The sequence below is a fragment of the Uloborus diversus genome, chromosome 7 (assembly GCF_026930045.1).
Source record: "Uloborus diversus isolate 005 chromosome 7, Udiv.v.3.1, whole genome shotgun sequence".
NCBI classification, from domain to species: domain Eukaryota; kingdom Metazoa; phylum Arthropoda; class Arachnida; order Araneae; family Uloboridae; genus Uloborus; species Uloborus diversus.
Window position 1 is genome coordinate 158,936,835 of NC_072737.1, and position 22,418 is coordinate 158,959,252.

At 32.2% G+C, this 22,418-nt stretch overlaps 1 protein-coding gene across 2 annotated transcripts in view; it reads right to left on the minus strand.

The window, feature by feature from the left end:
- LOC129226474 (CUGBP Elav-like family member 4) overlaps positions 1 to 22,418 on the minus strand; it is a 568,366-nt gene that overhangs the window by 139,858 nt on the left and 406,090 nt on the right. For both annotated transcript variants that reach the window (XM_054861084.1, XM_054861083.1), the window contains exon 3: positions 20,245 to 20,324. In XM_054861084.1, coding sequence (XP_054717059.1) covers positions 20,245 to 20,324 — 80 coding nt within the window. The remainder of the gene's footprint in view (positions 1 to 20,244; positions 20,325 to 22,418) is intronic.

Consider the following 22,418-nt stretch of genomic DNA (forward strand, 5'->3'; position numbering starts at 1 on the left):
AGGAATCAAAATCCACGCGTAACACAATTGACAAACTTTTTGACTTTTAGCACTATCAATTGAATCCTTTATTTCAAAACTAGTCAAGCGACAAAATTGTTAATTTTAGAAAAACATCTATATATCACCGTATTGAATTATTCAAAGATGATTACAAAAGTGTTTATCGAAAGAAATATCCCGAAATATGAATAATATGAATCTCTTTTACTATTTTAAAACAATGTAATCCTTATGAAAAAAATTTAAAAAAAACGAACTTTTACGAAAGTAAAAATGCTTTTTCAAAATTTTAGATTTTTTCGCTTGACTTGTTTTTGGAATAAACGGTTCAATTTAAAAGTGACTTCAAAAGTTTTTTTTTTTTTTTTTTTACACAATGTCTTGTGTTTTCTGAGAACAGGGTAACGTACTACATAGTAATTGGGAAAGAATGAAACTGAAAATTTTAAATCTTCTCTTCCTAAAATTTTTCTTATTCATTAACTTTGATTCAGTAAGCTTTATCCATGCATGCAATAATGAAGTTCAAAATCAATGCGTTAACGTGGTAATTAAATCTTTCTAATTTTGTAATTATTACTCGATAACATAGATCGCTTCCCTCATGAACCGTAAATATCCAAAATGGCAAAAGTTTCGATAACAGTTTCGAAAGTTAAATTTTATGATCTCGCCTCTTTGGCGGTTAAAAGGCATCGTTTCTGGGTAAATTCTTCCCGTCTTTGAAGCGCAAAATAAAATTGCATTTTTTAAAACAGAAATAATTTCTTAATATTTTTATTTGATGCATGTATCTAATGAATGTCTTCATTCTTTTTAGCCTACTTTACTGTAAGAGTAAAATGGTAATATTAAGTACGTAAAATCGGGCTTAATGTATTGTGAAAGTATTGTTTGAAGCAAAAAAGGTAAAAATAAACAATTCATTCAAGATTTAAAAGTAAAGAATTGTGAAACAAGGGTGATTTGAGAGTGGGAATTACTGTCTAGCCAAGGATTGTATGGAATTTTCAATCGTTCAGATAAGACGAATCAATCGGAATGAGAGGGAAAAGTAAAAATTTGATGCCAGTATTCCGCTTGTTTGAATGAGACTCTGCTTTTGCGAAAGCTGGCATCGCTAAAAAATAATAGGTTCGTCCATTTCCGGCTGTAAAACAGATGTTTGTCTTTCCATACAATCCGTGGTCAGACAATATATGTTTGTCTATCCGTCGGCTGTCCATGGACCTGCTGTTAACTTTTTTAAAAAATAACATTAGCATTTTTGCTTTGATATCCAAACTTATTCGCATCAGCAACTAATAGGTGAAATTTGGTGTGAACATACTTTGTTGAAAAGAGCTGTTTATGAAGAACATGCACAAAATATATTAGTTTTCCATTTGAGTATTTTCATGGTATTTGTTGGGCAACTCAAAAAAATTATTATTAATGTTTATAGGCGAAATTCAAACCCTTTTATTAAAGAATTTAACCAATTAAAATCAACTAAAATAAACTAAAAATAATAATGTTTTAAGCTATAGCCAATGATAGCTTTGCCATCAATTTGAGCTGAACCGCACCATTGCTACGGTTGCTCATCTGGTTTGCTAATTCTACATTAGCTACCAGTTTGTTTGGCTTTCTTGGCTTCCTTAAGAGATTTTTCACCTCCAGCTCATGTGATTCCTATTCCGGGCTGATGAGTGCTAAAAAGCACGAAACTGCAGTCCTCGGATTGAATAACTGAGCTGGCGGTTGTATTTTAAGTAAATCTAGATTATTTTATGCCATCGATTCTTGTAAATTTTAGCTAAGTGAGAAAGTTAATAATTTATTTTTTCTCTAATTTTAACAGTTACAATATTTGTCAGTGATGCTATTTAATCTATTGAATTACTCACTTAGTATGTTCAAACCTATTTAAAGTTCTAATTTTTTTTAAATACAATTGACGAAGTTTATGAATAATTGTCCCATTGATGAAAACCGATTAGAATACTTTAACCTGTATCACATTGTAGCGTCTCAGAAAAAAGTTTAATATTTAAGTTAAAGTTACTGATTGAAAAAAGTTATTAGCTTTGAAAAAGTATTGAGTAGAATTATAACTTTAAGGAATTTAATTTAGGTTAATGTCTAGTACCGATTTTAATTTTGAGTAATGATAGAAAAGATTTTTTTTGGTCTGTTTTGACACGACCATCACAAAGCTTGAATAATACTGAATAATAGTAATATTTTTATAATACATTTTACGATATTAAACAGTATTTATACACTCAAGAGGTTCAAACGTATTTTTTTAAAAATTCATGAAGATATTGTTCTCTTAACTTAAAATAGTTAATTTCACAAAATATTCTGAACTTTTAAGACTTTTTTTTTTTAAAAGAAAGATCTTTTTATAATTCGCCATAAATATGATCTAATGTCAATATAATATTTTCTTACATCTCTTTATAAGCAATAGTTTTTTTTTTTGGAAAATTTTTTCTTTTCTCTGTTTTAAAAAAAGGATTTATGCACTTTGTTCTTTAGATAACATTATTCTTTGCGCAAAACTATGAAATTTTCGTTACAAGTTTCATTAAACGTAGAACGTCATAGAACTTTAAATAAGGAACGCTTTGTAAAAAACGAGCTATTCATTCGATAACTTTTTTTAGTATCAAACCAAACATGCCTTTTAAATATAAATATTGTTGATAAAATAAACGTTCTTGATTTCTGAAACTGTCACAACTTTAAAAACTTGGAAACTCGAGTAAAAAAAATGATGAATGATTATATTGATTGAAATTTATGCCGGGATAATTTAGAAAAAAGTTTTTTCATTTGTTCGCTTACGTGAGCGCAGTAAAATTTTGGTCGTTATGGTTATTTAACGTAATGGCAATCTCTGAATACAGAATCACTTCTTTACTAGATTTCTTCCCATCATCAATCAATACTTAGGAAAATTTGAAACATTTTTTACAATATTTGTCGCTGACTGTACATAATACAGCAACTTCAAAATGTTTATCATTAGGGGAGGGGGGAGCTCGTCTTCAAGAACAAGAATTCCCCCCGCGCTTAGAAAATGCTCCTAAATAAGCAAAAGAGACTTAAATATGCAAAAGGGTGAAAAAAAAATAGCCTGATATAAAAGACGAAGACGTTAACTCAGGTAGCGATAAAGACTTTCCGCTCAAGTCTTCCCATACAGTTGTCAGTCGATTAAAACTCAATCGACCCTCCCATATAATACGCTGCACAGAAGAATTCAGTCTCCAAAACTCCAAAAAACTTGAGGTGAATTATTAATACGGCGCTCTCAACCAGGAAGCAGGACTACTTTCAGACGATAAAAATCAGGAGTATTACCGATATAGATAAAATATAAGAAGCAGCAGGAGGGGGGGGGGGGGCAGGAAAAAATTGTTTTGGGAAAAAAAGAAGGAAAAGGAAGTGCGCACCTATCTCCTGAAGCCTGTAGGAGGAAATTTTGAGAGAGATAATATTTCCTGAGATGATGGATAGAAGAGATATCGCTTATTTCCTTTGTTAGTTCTTCTGGGGGGAGAGGTAGAAAATGAAACTTTGGATATCGAGGGAGGCAGAAAAGAAATATTGTTGGCAAAGACTGGCGACTTGTAATGAGATGTTGTTATTGATGTAGTCGTAAAGGTGGACAGAAGGTCACGTACAGGATGTTCATAATTAACCCCTTCAGTCGGAATTATGAAATATTGGACCAAAAATGTTGATATTTGGTACACAGTACTATGGTAAAGGGTATCTTAGAGACAAAATTTTGAGGAAAATTAAAAGAGTTATGGCACGTCCAATATTCCGGACTTATATTTTTGAAATCAATATTTCATATACAAAAACGATAAAATACCGAACAAACTTCATTATAAAATGTTCTAAAAACAATAATAAAACATAAAATAAGCGTTTGAAACGATTAATTAAAGATTATATATTTAAAAAAAATCAGGAGAAAACCTCGCTTTTCAGATGAAAATCCATGGTTGGAAAAATGAGCCACTCTCTACCTCTCTATCCTTATATGTCAGTGTTGTCAATCCCAAAACGAAAAATTATTTCGCAGATTATAATAAGTAAAATGTAAAGAGTCAACTACAAAAAAAAAAAAAAAAAAAAAAAAAAAAAAAAAAAAAATCAACTAATTAAATCAGTTATTAAATGATTAGCAGCTGTTTAAAGTATAGGTCCGGTATACCGGACATCAGGTCTGAAGGAGTTAAACGATCCTACTTTAAAGTTGTCTAACGGCTAAACTATTGCTCAAAAATTAACGAAATTTTGTGTACAACATAGTGAAAAGATATGAATTTGTTTGAGAGAATGAAAAAATAAAGTATATCCCCGATTAAACGATTATCAAGGAACTGGAAAATGCTATCATTAAATCAAGGATATCGTTAAATTGAGTAGCATAGACATTGAATGCTGTCAAATCCGGACCAGTGAAATATATCATTAAATCGAAGAAATCGTTAAACCGGGTATCATTAAATCGAAGTTATACTGTAGCTCAAAATTTCGTCACCTTCCACTAACAAAACAATAAAATATGCTACTATTCACTGTTTTTAACCCATTTAATTATTCGATAATTAAATATCTACAATGATGAACCAAAAACACTCTCGATCAAATATTTATCGAAAAAGAAAAAAAAGAATGATTGAAATCATTTCATCCGTTTAGAACCTATTGTGCCACAGACAGACACATATAAACGCACATCAAACTTCTAACCCTCTTCCTTTTTACGTTGAGAGTTAAAAACTAAAATTTTGTCTCATATTCAGCCTGCGTAATAAATTTGCGATCTGTTTCGCATCCGTCAGTTTCCGGTTTTCGTGCATGCAGCGCGTTAGAATTGCGTTGCGACCGTAAGTTTCTTGTATAAATAGTTCCTGCTTGTTATCGTCCTCTCTAAATCCCTTCGAAATTTGGCTGCTAATTTTCCACTCTCCCTATATAGTAGCATTTTAGGTTGCATCTCTCACCAAATATTTGCTTCAAAACATGATAGTAAATAAGAAGCGCTAAAACTAAGTATTCATACTTCGTTTGCAATACTAGTGTTTCGAAAAAAATTAATAAATTACCTGGAAGTTTTATTGAAATTGTTTAATTAGTTTTGTATGGAAACATCACTAAATTGGAAATACAAATAATATAAGAAGCTTTGTTTTGTGGAAATTATTCGATGGCTTCAAATGGAAATATTACGATTTTTATATTTTAGTTATTGTTAAGTTTATTAAGATTTTTAGCTGCCAAGTCACGGATATTTCTAAACATTTCATATGAGAAATTGATTCAATTACTAAAGGTTAAGTAATTTAAACGTGCGTAGCATTCGTTATTCAGTACAATCAAACAAAATAACATTATTTACAAAATCGCTCAACTTAGTGACTTAATTATCCACGTTTTTTCTTTATTTTAATTGAGAATACACCAATAATTTTAAATACTGGCAATACCCCCCCTTTCCCCGAAAACATGCAGGGAAGAATAATAAATAGTTAAAATAAACTAATAAACTGCTGCGAACAAAATATTACTGATTTAATCTTGCAGGTAAAGCTTGACCGCGGAGAGAAGGCGGATGACCTTGAAGCAAAAACTTCGTTTATATCATTTGTAATAGGTTGTTTGTTATTACAGTCAACCCTCGTTTATTGCGGTTAATTCGTTCCAGACTTGACCGCGGTTACTGAATTTCCACGAAGTAGGATTCTGTACTTATAACCCCAATATTTTCCTAATTAGAGAGCATAAAACTTACTTACGACAATTTAAATAGGTTTTTAACATAGTTTGAGCCCCCCAGACATGAAACAGTACCTTTTACGACCATTACAATTTTATTACTGAATATGTTGCTCAAAATATGATAAAAAGAGATACATTAGACGTAAAGTCTATCACATTGTTATTATTGAGAAATAAACTACACATGCAGTTCTTACACACTACTAATCTACGAAAATAGCTTAACTTGTTCGATGGGGAATTAATTAATTGCCAGTTAGTGACCGTATGTGCCCCCGTCATACGTATACAACTTAAAAAGCTAGCACATTGTTGAACACCATTGAACAGATGTGTTTATCCTTTAGTAATAGTACAGTGATTTTTACTTTCCAGTTAGTGTTTAACAGTTAAAATGAGATAGCGATTTCCTATACTGTCTTCGGCGATTTTATACCTTCACTCCCTCCACCTACAGCCCCTCAGAAGAGCTTATCTTACTTAAAAGACATACTCTGCTATTCTTTTGTAGGAAAAAGTTTACACTTGCACATAAAAAAAAAGCTAATTGCTATATTTGAGAAAAAAAAAAGAAAAAAAAGCGCGATGTAGTGAAGCCGCGAAAGTCGAAGCGCTAAGAAGCGAGTGATGACTGTATTTTGTAATAGATAGGAATAGCAAAACCGGGCCTTTTACTATTTGGTGCTTTCTGGCAGATTCTACTTATTACAAATGATACAAACGATGTTCCGCTTTAAGGTCACCCGCCCTCTCTCCGTGGTCAAGCTTTATAATTATTCAAACCAAATAAACAGCAAGATAAATAAAATCTTATGTGGACACTACGTGAGTTTCTTGCATACCTGCTCAAAAATCTATTTTTCAATATCTAAAAATAAATTGATGCGTAGTTGCCCGCGCGTCAGAGGAAAATTTTCTAAAATACGCAACATTTTTTGTTATGAACCTTCAGCTTTTTAGGAACTCTAAGGCCCTTTTTACATCTTTAAAGTCTCGGAATTTCAGAGCTCCTTCAATTTTGAAAAGGTAAAATTTTTTTGTAAGTGAGACTGAAAATGAAAATTAACGAAAACGAAATGGAACCAGTAAACCGAACATATCGAAACATTGAACATATTGAACATACATTTGAAGCCACAGTTTCTCATTGAAATACCACCAGACCTTGGCTAGTTTGTACTCAAAATTAAGTCTTTTTTATACGACTTCTGAGAGTGATTAATAAAAAAGCTAAAATAACTTGTATTATTTGTTAGAGAAAAAATTTTGGTGATTGGAGGGGTTTAAATAAATAAATAAAGAGAAAGGATTTTAATTAAGTTTTTAACTACAAATAATCTTTCCAAACTTTAATAGAGGGCTAAGAGATATAAATAACTTATTTTACCACCCGATGTTGAAATATACTACAGAGTCAGAAAGAAATTTTTAGAAGGAGAAAATTTTTACGAGTAGTTTTTTAAAATTATGTTCAATATAAGCATAAATACCGAAAAAAGTGACGATATAATTATTTAGATTTTTCTCAACATTGAAAATAAGCAAAAATTGCTATAGAGAATACCTGTCTTTTCATTCATAGATTGCTGAACAAAAAAAAAAAAAAATTCATATTCCAGTGAAAATAGAAATAAATCCTGACTAATAATAAAAATTGGATAAATCAAAAGAGTTCATTTTTATAAGTCTGAACTGAAAGCTTCAACAAGGAAAAGTAAAATTAAAGCGCATTAACATTATGCAATTTAAAATCTAGTTTTTATAAGTGCAGAATTTTTTCAGAAAGAAAAAAAAGTGGTTTTTATTGTTGTTTATGCATATTTTTCTTGCAGTAATTTAGCGTTTCGAAACAAGAGTTTAAATTAAAGAACACAAGCAAACTTTTTTGAATTAATTTGAATAAATAAATATAAACATGTCTTTCATCTTTCCTATAAATATTCATGTATTTTTTTGAGACATAGTTTTTTACTAGAGTAGTTAATGGCACCACTGCTCTAGAAACTGCTAGATTTAGCTGTTGTTTTACCGTTGGAAATGAGGTCTGTTTTTATGAGCAAAGTATAAGAATAACAATGGAAAGAGTCTATTTTAAGCAAAACTCTCATGAAAATTACATTTGCCTGCCACATAATACAGACTGCTTTTAAGTATATTTAAATCATGTACAGTTATATCTGATTAATCCGGAACTTATTAAGCTGAGCTTTACTTAATCCGGACAGCCATTTAAATGTAGTAGGGGAATGTGGGGCAAAGTGATGTGTCAGAACAAAGTGAAATGGTAAAATATTTACTCCGTTTTTAGCGCCAACTGTCTTTTAATATTTTAATTATATAGTAACACATACAGTCTATTCCAGTTAAGAAAAAATTACCGCTGAAAATCAAAGATTGATACTTATATTTTAATAATTATAGTTGCAAGTCAAAAACTATTTTTGTTATTACTAAATAATAAATTTCTTGTTATTAACACTTTAAATATTAATTAAGATCTACTAATATTCTGTCCTGTCTTTTTTTGAGCAATCACGATTGCTTATTGTTCTCATTTGACTGTTTTTGGCGTCCTATCATTTTATTTTCCCACCGCAACCCTCCGCACCATCACCGTCGACCGGCTTCTCACGATGCTGCTCCTAGAGCGAAAGCCGTCTCCAGGTTTCGTCAATTTCCTACACACACACGGATACATACACAACTACACACACACACACACACGTGCACACACACACACAAACACACACCTACACACATACACAAACACATACACACATACACATACACACACGTACACCTGCACATACACACACCTACACATACACACAACTACCCACACATTCAAGCATGCACACAGACATAAACACATATGCTTACACACATATACACATACCCCGCCCCCATGCACAGAAACACTCATGCACACAACTACCCACACACTCATGCCTGCACACAGACACAAACACACATGCCTACACGCACAACTACCCACACACTTATGCCAGCACACAGACACAAACACACATGCCTACACACATATACCCCTACACACAAACACACTTACCCAAACACACACAAACACACTCCTACATACACACACTCGTGATTACGAAAAACATAATTTGAATTCAAGATGTCAAGATTCAAATTAATTTTTCTTTTTTCATATTGAGCTTATGTGTATGCTTTGTTCAGTTAGTCAAGTGCATACGGAGCAAACTGGATGGGTCAAGAAGTAAAATAGGTCATTTCGTTTACTTATTCAATCCTTTATAAAATCACTTAAATGTATTCATTTATTTATTATTTCATTTACATTCATTCACTTTATAATTCCCTTATTTATTCATTCATTCATTTTTTTTCTTATTCATTCACTATTTCATTGTTTCTAATGTAATAGTTAATTAATTTATTTAATCGTTTATTGTTTCATTTTCTTCTCATATATTCTTTTATTTTCAGTAAGTTACCGCCCTATAGCCAGGGCTAAGGCTGAAATACATAAAATACAGCGTCAGCTCAGTCATTCCATCTGAGGACTGCAGTTTCGTGCTTATTAGCACTCATCAGCCAGAAATAGGAAGTGACTAAGCTGGAGGTGGAAAACCTCTTAATGAAGCCAAGAGTGCCAAACAAACTGGTAGCTAATATAGAATTAGCACTGACCAGACGAGTGACCGAAGCAATGGTTCGGTTCAACTTTTGATGAATTTTATGTATTCATTTATTCTTTTACTTACTCATTTATTGAATCAAAACTATTTTTGATAATGAAATTTAAAAAAAAATGTATATAATCAGGATAATATTTTATTTTTCACGTTGCGCCACATTTCCTACATATTCTATAAATTAAAAACGAGTTAGCGCAATAATGTATTTTTTTAGTCCGTATTTTATACTTTTGTAATGTATTTTAGTAGTTTTATTTTATGCAGCTTTATATCTCATTCCCTTGAATCCGAAAAACAATTTTTACAGTGTGCAGCAGTTTGTTTATATATATTGGCTCAACTTATACGTTATTGTGTTTAATCCTTGCTTTCAATAATTTGAACGACTTAGATCGCCTATTAGTCTGGATTAATGAGGTTTTACTGTAATAAATAGGCTTGCCAGATTTCTGAAATGTTCAACCGGGACACCGGAATGACTCCACTCCCCAGCGTCTCTAGTATTCAAAGGGGTACCTGATTTTTGGACCGTTATATAGGGCTGTTTAGTCTCAATGCTAGGAATAAATGGTAACTAATTATGTACCTAAAATAGGGGAAGTAAAAAATTACATAAGCAGGTACAATTTGAACATTTCACTTCCAAGATGTAAAAATTTAGTTTATTTAAATAAAAGAAAACACTTTGAGTGAGGAATAAAAAATTGAACAATATTTAGATAGACTTTTCACTTTATAGAACTTTTTTAGACAGTCTTTTTCTTTTTTTTGTTATCTTGTAAAAATCTTCACAAGCTAATCCGGTATTAATGTTACAAATCAATGCTGCAAATGATAAAGTAATTTACCAAAATAATCCTTCTTAGTTAATTATAACGACCTATTTGGTCGTTTGTAATCAACTTCACCTTTTTCTGGGACATGAAGTAAATCGGCAAGGACGCCGGGATTTTGTTTGAAAACCGGGACTTCTGGCACGCCTAGTAATAGCAAAACTATATAGTTAAACTTAAATCAAATTAATTGGCAAAATATGTGTCACATTAGTGATTTTAGAGTGATGCGATCCCTTCGTATGTTTATATAGATTCAAGTCTTTTCTAATTTCTATTTTTTTTTTTTTTTTTTGTATTATCTTATAAAACCCTTCGCTATGTAAAATTTTCAACTCATAAGATTTTACGTTACAGGTTCAAAAGCAATATTTTTGTTTTATTGTCATTTGAAACTTACTAATCTCGAAATTTTACATCATGGTCAATTCATATGCACGGGTGTGAAATTTTAAAGCATATATTTGCACTTTACTCCCAGAGTTTAAAACTTCGGTTTTCAATTTCTATATTTACTTAAATTAAATATAACGAACCGATATGTATCGTAATACGAAGTATCAACTTTCCAAATTCGCTTTTGGATTTAAATAATAATGATTTGTACGTGTTACGCGGTTGTGAATGTACGGTGACACCTGCAACACATACAAATCATTTTTTTTTCAACACAAATTTTTTTTAGGACATTAATAGTTTGAATTAGGAAAATTAGATTGTTCCTGCTATCCAACTATATAGAAATTAAAAGCCAAGTTTCCCAACCCAATTTAGATATCAGTTCACCATTCAACACTTTTCACTATTAAAAAAACTTAGCAATATTCGCAATACAGTGCACCAAAAAATTAAAAAAAAAAAAAAAATTAAGCCCACGCGGAATTAATTCTGGAATTCGGTTACAGTATTTTCCTGCGATTTCAGCAGAAGCAAAACTTTTGCATCTCTTTTGCATTTTACTTGAATTATTTTGCCCTCGACAGTCTTAAAAAAAGGAATTCCCTGTATTAGAGCACGAGTCAGCATTACGTCAACACACAACCCCCCCCCCTCTTTTTTTCCAAATTGAATGCTTCCAAAGAAACGCCAAAACCTGTATGGGGAATATTGCATAGCATTTTACGAAAACGTTTAGTCGGTTAAACGCGCATTCGTTGCAAGTTTTTTTTTCCTTTTCAAAATTGTTTTTATTACGGTTTTTCATTTTAACATCCATGCCCTACCTTTTTTCTGCGTATACATTTATATAAACTAAACGTCAGCGAAAAATGAGACTTTGATCTTATTTCTTACAAAAGTTCCGGTATTAAATTTCCTCCCCTGCTGAGCTTTTTTTTTATTTGCAGTTTTTAGCTTCGCCAGGAAATTTTCCTTTTTCATTTATTTGTGGTGTTTTTTATCTAAAGCTTTCGTAGGAGACGGGATTTTTTTTTTCTGTATTAAATTTATTTGGGTTGTCTTCTTTTATTTTTGTTTCAATTTCAAAATCGAAGCGGTCTTTAATTAAATAACTATTCATATTTTCATATTCACCTGACATGGTAGGATTTTTTTTTATACCTCACGTCATGGTATTTAATAATCTTTGATGCAAAAAATGCCACTAATGAAATTCTCCCGAAAAAAGTAAAGCATATTTAATCCGATGTTCTTTGTAATATAATTAGAAAAAAAACGAGTGTTCAAATATTTAAAAAGCGTTTCAAAATCTGTTCTTTATTTCTGTACTTTTTTTCTGTGTTTTTTGAAAATGACTGCATTTTAAAAGGTTTTTGAATCATTTAAGATAGCAGGTCCGTTATTTAAAGATGTTAGGTGGGTGCAATCCCCCCTCCCTTCGGCTTTGGGAAATTAATGTATTTACACAGGCGTTTGTTTTTTGATTTTATTTGTACTGAGTATATGTCCTTTGCCCGTCCCTCCCCCTCCCCCAGAAAAATTCAAAATAACGGATCAGTAGGAGAAACTGACTTATAAGTAGGCTTGCCAGATTTCTGAAACGTTCAACCGGTTTCAAAGCAGTACACACCCCTATGGTCATTAATCTTGAGCCTAACCCAGGGGTAATAATAAATGACACAAGCAGATAAATTTGAAGTAACATTAGTAAGAAGAAACACTTCGAATGAAGAGTAAACATTTGAACAATATTTTGCTTTTAATCTTGATGTAAAAATCCTTACAAGCTATTTAAAGTCAGTGTTTCAAATGACAAAGTACTTAAGTATCCTAAATGATCATTCACAATTACTTACTTTTAGACTTTTTTTGGTTATCCGTAACCAAATTTATCTTTTTCCGGGATCTGAAGTAAACCGGCCGGGACACCGGGATTTTGCCTGAGAACCGGGACTGTCCCGGTTTTCAGGCAAAAACCATTTTAAGACTTTTTGTTTTAATATTTTGAATGTATTTAAAATATTAAAACATAGGTTTTAAATGCTATTTTTACATTATTGTTGCCACTGTAACTGGATTTTTTCTGTTAGGTGCAACACTTTTAAAAAATAAATAAATAATTGCTGTGTCATTTGAAACGTAGACTTGTAAAAATAATATCGAATCAGCTGGTGAGGATTTTTACAGCATCATTAAAACCAAAAAAGACATAAAAAAATAACCTGCCGAATGAAAAATACATCTAAATATATTATACATCTATACAATATCAAGTTTTTATTCCATATTCAAAGTATTTCTACTTACTTAAGTAAATAATAAATATTTGCATGTAAGGTATAAAATGTTTAATTTATCGGCTTGTAATATTTATTATTACCCCTGGCATTTGAGAATGAACTACCCTCTAAAACACGATAAAAACCTGCCAGGGGTGTTTGTGGCGAACAACAGATTTTGAAGCTGATAAATTAAAAAAAATTAAATGAATAAATGAATGTTTTTTTTTTCTTTCAATTTTTTTTTGCATATTTCAAAACTTTTTACTGAGTGCGTGTGGGGGGAGGGGGGTCGAGCCTTCTCATAGTTTCCGAAAATTAACACTGTCTTCAGAAAATTTCACTTGAGTTCACTATTATTCCTGGTTCCCTTTTGAATACTTACGTCGGGGGAGGGGACAAGGGAGGATTCAGGGGAGGGTCAAAGGGTCAGCTGACACCCCTGTGATAAGAAATATTTTTCATTTGTTGCGCAGCCATTAGCAATAAGTACGAGAAAGTACTAGTGGAAAAACTTTTCTGTAAAAAATAAATAAATAAACAAAAACGTTTTCCTTACTTTGTATTATTATTGTTGAACTTCAATTTTGTAGAAACTAAAAGCTTAAGTGGTGATTGACGTTTGAGGTCTAACTGAAGGAAATATGAAGAATTTTAATTTAAAAACTGAAATAATGCCAAGAAATAGTTAAGCTCAAATTTGACTGGAAAATTTAAAGGGTAAAAGCACGTATTAAAAAAAAGTGAAATTTGCTGTTTACATTCCCGCTCTCTTTAAGTTCACATCTTGTTTGCATTGTAAAAGGGTTCCATTTACATTGCAAACTCTGAAATTTGTGTCTACAATGTTTTGCATCTTATTTGTACAACAATGTCGTGCCAATTTTAATGCAACATTGTCGTGCCTTTCGCGTTTCTTGTTTTCATGGAACAAAAAATTTCTCGACACATTAACTATAACAAAATGTAAAAATATGCTGTTTGAAAAATTTTATAACTTTAACCATGAAGAGCATACAATCAATAACTTTAAAAATGTATATTTTTTTCGAAACTAATAATGGTTTTAGAATACATATGTTGGTAATTTAAAAGAATGACATAAAAATATTAATTGAAATGGCAAAGCAGTGGAACTCCAATTTTCAGATTCAACTGGGACCGGACTCCATTCGGATAATTGGATTTTAATTAGTCACTATATGTGTTGAAAATGAGAGAAAAAAACATTTTTAGAGAAAAAGAGCCTTTAATTAATTTAAATAAAAGTCAACACTTTTACTTACTAAGTGTACGTACATGTGCTTACGTTTGGAGCTAAGAACATAATTGCACTATGACTCAGACTCGATTATGTTCGTGTTGCACCTGCACTAGATTGGTAGTCTAATATTTTAAAAATTCAATTTTTTTGAAATTCTGAAAGTGACTCGGATAATCAACCATTCGGATAGTTGGAGCTCGGATAATTGGATTTCTAGAGCATATCCTATGTTTTGATGAAGGTGCAAATATTCTTTGTTTTTCTTCCACTTTATTGATCACTAAAACTTGACCCGCCTTACAGAAGTTTCTGGATCCGCCCCTGGAGGGGGGGGGGGATTCCGGTGTCCCGGTTGAAGATTTTAGAAATCTAGCAACTTAAAAGTGAACACTTAAGTTGTTTTATTTTCGGAAATTCATAATTTATTTTAAAAGTATGACGATTGTTACATGATAGAAAAAAGCTTATTATTGATCTGTGCAGGCCCAACAAGAGGCCATATCAGCCTAGTAAAAAGGAAAAAAAAAACTGCAGGAGAACCTTTACAGCACTGATTCAGGTTTTCGAGGACATTAAATAAAACTGGCGCAGGGAAACCTGATGTTAAATACAGAAAGAAATGAACAATCGCAGCGTGTTTGATAAGGTTTTAAGTATTAATCATGCATACGAATACACGCACTTCTTTGAAACATCAACTGTGTGTCACAAAAATCTGTGGATCATGGAGAAAAACTGTTAATATATTTGAAATCAGCTCATCACTTCACTCAAAGATCAGGTGTTTTTCAACACGTGGTAAAAAAATGTTTTTTTTTTCCTTGTTGACTAGAGTAATCCAGGGGTGCCCACGTAGAGGGGGGGGGGGGAAGGGTCATGGCGCTGCCATGACTGCGCCATTGAAATTTTTAGGGCGGGGGCATTTTTAAAGGGGTATTTTCTCATTTGGGGGTGTTCTTGCCTTTGGGAGGGGGTCTCCGCAATATTGAGGGGGTGCGCCCTTGCCCTTAGGGGGGGGGGGGGGCAACCCTTAGTAATCAAAGCGAATTGTTGTTAGTTCAGGGGATTGAAAGATTCGTACAGATAACTGAAGATGTTTAAATCACGGCTGTGGAGTCGGAGAGAATATGACCGACTCCGACTCCGAAATTTTTAATGCCTTCAACTCCGACTCGTTTGCCCTAAAATCAGTCCGACTCCAGTTCAGAAAGCACTGGTTTTGATGTTTCGAAAGTTGACGTCATTTTCTCACTTTCATAATGTAGTTTAATATTTTGCTTTTTTTTTTTAAATTTAACCAAGGGAGTATTAGTTATGGAGGACATTTTTTTGCACTGACTAATATAATTGTTATAAATTAGTTAGAACCTTTAAAGGGTATTAAAAAATATTTGTTGAGAATTGCACATAATTTCAATGGAACCAGCAAAATGAATGCACGAAAGTAAAAAAAGGAGCAAAAGCTATAGAATACCCCTTGTATGTTGCCTTATATTAAATTAACCTAAGTACTTTAAATTAACATAAATTTTACGTATATTTTTTTGCATATACTTTGCTGTCTCTGATGAAATATCTCTTCTGGTTTGAATTCTTCAGTTCATAAGTATAAAAATTAAAAAGTTATAGGGTTAAAAATGTAATCTAAAATGAAAATTTAGATTTTAAAAATACTAAAACGCTTAGAATGTCTTGCAAATAGGAACTTTCAGAGTAGCCTTTTATGTAGTTTTAATTAAACATAATTCCAGAAAAACCAAGTTGTTCATACTTCATTTGGCAACGAAGTTATTAAAATGCAATCGAGTATATTGTGGAAGGTAAATAGAAAAATAAAATTTTTTTTTAAATCACAAATAAAACAAATTAATGTAAAGACATGTTTCTAAATGAACTTCACATAGGACAATTCAAAAACTCTTTAAATTCTATTTGAATTGATAATTTAGACATAATTCATAATTCGTTAGAACCATAATGGATCTTCCACTGTGTTAAATGATTGATGTTTACCAAAAAACAATTTTGATGATAGTTGCTTCAATTGTTTGATGGTTCGTGTTTTCCTACAGCAATAAATCAAAATTATTGCCACTATAATGGTTAATTTGTAAAATTGGATTAAATGATGAAATCTAGTTGTTATAAACGATTTGTGATTCCATTATTTCTAAGTGTTTTTTATCCAACACGCATACTGAGTTATTTCGTTGAAGTAATGGTTTTTGAAATCATTTCAGATGCATCGTAAACAGTTTACGAAAATCGAATGATTTCGATTGAAAAAAAGAAACAACCAGCATGAAAAGCATTTCAGATCGGTTATATTATTTGTTAACAGATGAAATACAAAATTTACTTGAGAAGAAATTTCTAAAACAATTGATTCGCAAGTGAAAATAAATTACAAAATTCATGCATTGTAAAGTAATGTGTAATGCTTCTACGATCTACTTTTCTTTTGCGCAGTTGTGTGTTCTTATATATTTTACTGTTTTTTTAATGTCTGCGCATAATTTCACAGTATGTACCGCAATTATTTTTAGAACACATAAAATATGCATATAAGTTTAACATATCATTCGAAATACAGTTGTTTGTTCTTACATATTCTGTTGCTTCTAAAGTTTGCGCATAGTTTCAAATTATACATCAAAATTATTTTAGAAGGTGCATATCAGTTGTTTTTCGTAATGTTGTGATTGAAAAATATTGAGATAAAAATACTTAATGAGGATAGAATTTCTTCTTTTTCAAAAACTCAAGATTTAATTATAATTTCTTAAATGCTTTAATGCCTTAAGTTCAACATAAGTGCTAATATAAACATATTCTTTATTTGTTTAGATGGGTTCGAGCAAGATTTGGAGCAAAATACAATCATTCTTAGATTCGTAATTTTAAGAACATTTCTTTAAAAATAGAATTAGAAGGGTAGTCACCTGAAAAAGAGCCAGTTGGAAAAAATGAAGTATGGCCAGTTGGGGAGAAGAGAAACATGATTTCGGTGCTTCAACTTTAGATACTTTCCTTTCTTTTGGATTAACTGAGATATTAAATTTTGAGCATTCTGTCCAGACTACGCTCTCTGAGGTTGCGTTCGACGAACCTCACCGGTCGACCGGTAAGTAACCGGTTACAAACCGCAACGTTCTATCATCTATCGGCTACCTAAACGGTTACCATTTTAAGCTGTTGATTGGTTAATTGGAGCACGTGATCATTAGTTGTCACGTGATTAACTAACCGGTCGCTCCCGGTCGTGCTCTTCTAACGTAAGCTGAGAATAACAGAGTGCGGTGGATCTATAAAATCATGAACTTAAAACACCGAAAAGGACCTTTTTTTTCAACGCAAATTAAAAACTTTAACTTCAACTCATTTTAAGAACTTGATTTTTCACTCAGTTGTGACCATAGACTAATAATAAGAGTAGACCGAGCTATGGCAACCCTTTTGCTGCTCATAAACCAAACCATGTGGACTGGTGGATATCCTAGCAACAGCAGGCGTTGATCGTAGCAGACGATCAACGCGAGCGAGAAATAAAATAAATAGAATTGATGGAATACGGAAGAATGATCTTTTATGGAGTCCGATTTGTAAATTTGTTATTCTAAGTTGTAAATATTTTGTTAATATAGTGAATTTTTCGTTTAGATAGTATCGTGCATTTTCTTTATTCAAATTCAATAACTCTCTAAGCAATTAAAGACACAAAAAGAATCAGCAAACGGTAAGATTTTCACCTAAAATTTCAATTTAAGATACCGATTAGTGCAATTTTGCGTTAACGCAAAACGTTTACGCCATTACTTTCACGCCAACGCTGACGTAGCAGTTCCAAATGAAATAAAAGTTAATGAAAAATGTGATCAAAAACTAATGCCAAAATAATGCATAACAAAAGGAAAAACAGTTCAATCTCTGCACCTGGAAAAAAAAATTATAATGAAAATACATTACGTCTTAAAATACATGTCGAGTGCCAAACTATAAATAATGTTGCCATCTAGCAACCATGCCGCCAAAGTTTTCGCCAAGCCTTCCACCAGTCACATGATGTATCCATGAACCAATTTTTTCATCAGCAAGTCTGGGAAAGCTCGGTCTACTCTTATTATTAGTCTATGGTTGTGACATTCAAAAATGGGCGCCATTGCGGTGGTGCGCGGTTGTCTGTTCCGCATCATGCTCACTAATGAATAGCGATGTCTAGCATAAGAATGTCTTTGGACCACAATTTGTTGATTTCACTTTAATAAATATTTTAAGCTTTTTACCTTAAAATCTTTTTACGACTAAGAATTGATCCAAACGTAGCAGTGGTGCACTTAACAATGGGTATGAAAATATTTACTTTATGACTGTTTGTTAGCGAAATAAATCATGGTTACGTTTACCCCAGAGACTAGGGAGCAAAGTAAAACACCTCATTTATTTCTCCATGAGGTTAATGTAGGTAAAAACCAGCACTATACACAGTCAGCTTTGAAGGTTTAGAAGTTGTACAACCACTACAAGTCTGTAGACCCGTAGCATACATCCCACTGAATTCTGCAAATGTAATCTGAAGTCTTTTAAAAAGAAAAATCAGGGACAAAAAGAAGAGAAAAGAAAATGGCGTCGTTCCATTTCACACTTTATTATTATTTTTTTAATATGAACATAATTACCTCAAAGTTCGTGACATTTTCCCCCTATATAAAGCTAAAATGTCCCCTCCCCTTGTTTTTATTCATCATTTATGTGCATAATTTCTCTAAATAGTAGTGGCAACAGTTAAAATACGTTTCATTTCATTCGTGTTCTAATTTATTTTATTGTGTTTCGTCATTTTCTTCATTCCAAGTATGAGAAATTTTTCTTGACCCTGCGTGTGCAATTTTGTGCGGGTTCTTATGAATTCTACTCATATTCGATGTTCACTAAGAAATCGAATTTTATTCGATGAACTTTGACTGAAATTTATTGTAGTGAATTCTGTGCCTTTGTGCTTTCATTCATTCAATTGATCATTCATCTTCAAACAATGACGTCAACACACAATTGGGTTGTTTCCCATTTTTCAAAAATATTTTTTTTATGAAAAAGCATGGTCGTAAACATGGGGTAAGTTACTCTTTTTTTTTTAAGTTTTTGACTTATTTTCTCTCTTTAAAAAATAACCTTAAACAACATTCAACAGTTGTTCTCACTTTCGCTACTGAAGTCAAAAGTGAGCAAATCGCTAAAGGTTACCAGAATAAAGTTTCAAGACAGTGCCAAACTTCGGCAAATGAATATTTTATTTAACTAACAATAATTGTTGTTCGGCTAATAAATTGCTCTTGATGAAAATAAATCATTAAACGGCTATATCTCGCCAGAAAAAACAACCACGCGCTCCGATTCAAGATGGCTTTATCACTTGAGACGTCACACGATGAAACATTTTAGTTGAAAAATCAGACATTTTAAAAACTTAATTAAAAACTAAATGTTTTAAAAATAAAAGTATTTTCTGTGTAAATGTTTTACTTATTTTCTGCCTATTCTAAAAATTTCAGGTACTAAAAGTAGTACTTTTAACTGAAAAAAAAAAAAAAAAAAAAAAAAAAAAAAAAAAAAACAGCCCCATAGTTTAAAAACACGCTGACGTCTCAGAAGGTCTCCTATATGTCACCTGGTCTTCATCCACCAACAGTTTAGTTTCAAAAATTACCACAAGTCCGGTAATACAGTTCATCTCCAATTACTCCCCTTTCCCTTTTACCACAACTGACGCTAAGTTGTTTTAAAAGTAATAACCCTAACTTAAAGAAGAAATTTGAGATTTTGTTTCTGCTCGGCAGTGGAGAGTGGAAGCAATAGTCGCCACATCCTTTCAGCGTAATACTTACAATTAAAGACATGAAAAGCATGCAGGTTCAGGAGAGGGTGTATGACAACAGGGGTGGCACACACTCACGACTTAACAGCCGAGAAGTAAAGAAATTGATATTTACTTTACTTACTGGCATTGTTTGGCTTCCGTGTAACGCTCCGATCGCAGCTTGTGCTTCTGAGTGGGATCCGAATTTCACGAACGCGCAACCTAAGAGAAGAAAATAAACCAATTAGCGAGAAGCAAATAAGCAGTAAAAGCAATAAGAGAATAGCTTTGTGCTGAAAAGTAAAAAAAAAAAAAATATTGCAAAAATAAATCGTAGAGAATTTTATACATGTGTTTTGGAATACAAGCACCCCCCGCTTGTATTCCCGAACTGAAATTTTTGGGAGGGGCTGAAAATCTCAATTTGTCGAGTGGATCTTCAAATTTTACCAACTGAGATAATTTTGCCGATTCGTCTGACAAAATTTTCCGAATGATGATGATTTTGATGAATCGTCAAAGTTTGTCGAAGGACGATAGTCAGACAAAATTTGATGGAATGTGATACTTTTTACGAGCCGTCAGACGAAATTTGCCTAATGATGATGATTTTGCTGAATCGCCAGACTAAGTTTGTCGAAGGACGATAATTTTGCTGAATCGTCAAAGTTTGTCGAAGGACGATAACTTTGACAAATCATCAGACAAAATTTGACGGAATATCAAACTTTTTACGAGTCGTCAGACAAACTTTGCCTCAAACAAAGTTTGTCGAAGGACAATAAGTTTGACAAATCATCAGACAAAATTTGACGGAATATGAAACTTTTTACGAGTCGTCAGACAAACTTTGCCTAGTGATGATGATTTTGCTGAATCGCCAGACTAAGTTTGTCGAAGGACGATAATTTTGCTGAATCGTCATACAAAGTTGGTCGAAGGACGATAATTTTGACGAATCGTCAGATAAAATTTGACGGATTATGATACTTTTTACAAGCCGTCAGACAAAATTTGCCTAATGATGATGATTTTGCTGCATCGTCAAAGTTGGTCGAAGGACGATAATTTTGACGAATCATCAGACAAAATTTGATGGATTATGATACTTTTTTCGAGTCGCCAGACAAAATGGCCAAATAAGGAAGTTTTTAGAAAGTCACAGTGACCTATCAATCAGAGCGACACTGGTTACAAGGATCTTTTTTTATATGCGTAAGAGGTGAGCTTATGTACGAAAAGATATTTGACAAAAGAAGCTTTTTCAGTTATTTTCATCCATATGTTCACTTCTTTTTCATTGGAAAAGAGATCACTTCTAGCCCAGAAACACGTGTATGCAGTTCACTTGAAGTTTGTGCGATTTTACGTGGTAATATTTTTTTTTTGAGTAAACAGTAGTTTAAAAGAAAAAAAAAAAATATATTTGTTAACATTAGTATTAACTAGTTATGTGCAATTGTTTGTTTGAGCATATCGTTTGGTACACTCTTTCATGAACAGGTACATAGGGTACGCATGCTATGCTCAGAGGTGTAGGGAACAGAAGTTGAAGATCTCCTCCTTTCAACAGTAAAAAAAAAAAAAAGTTAATTAATGAAATTTAATAAAACAAGGAAAACACCAAAAGGAGTGAAATTAATGAACTATTAAAAGAATGGGTCTTCTTCAGTTTCGGCGACGTTTCACCCCGCCCCCTGTTTTTCAGTTTCAATCATACCTTTTGATATATTAAAGGTTTGGGGGGGGGGGGGATTGTAAATGTCGGCGAAATTGATTATAAACCAGAAAAGTGTTTCAATAAACTTTTGCTTCATTCTTATTAATCGCTGGTTTAAGCACAAAAAATGTAGACCCACTTTTCATATAATTCACAATGACTTTTGTTGGAGCTTTCGTTCACCGGCGACTACAGTAACACATCGCAAGAACACAGTATTCGGGAAAAAATCAAGGTTTCACGTAATACCTACTACTTTTAACAGATTCATTCTCAAATACTACAATGCGAATAAAACATTTATGAATTTATATTTACTGGATGTTTTATTTTTAATTCAAATTAATAATGCAACTTGTTTCAAAATTTTTAGTCTTAAATTTTGAAATTTTAATGATGTTTGGCTATTTATTATACCGTTTTCACGCCAACATGTTCCATTTTTGTGACTAACATTGTATGAGTTTGTGGTAATAAATAGTTCTAAATTTAGGTTTTAAATCAATAATTACTTGCTCTAAGTTTTTTACAGATTTTTGAGGTATGTTACGATTGTCATCAGAAAGCGGTGTAGGCAGTACATTCTTTTTTAAAAT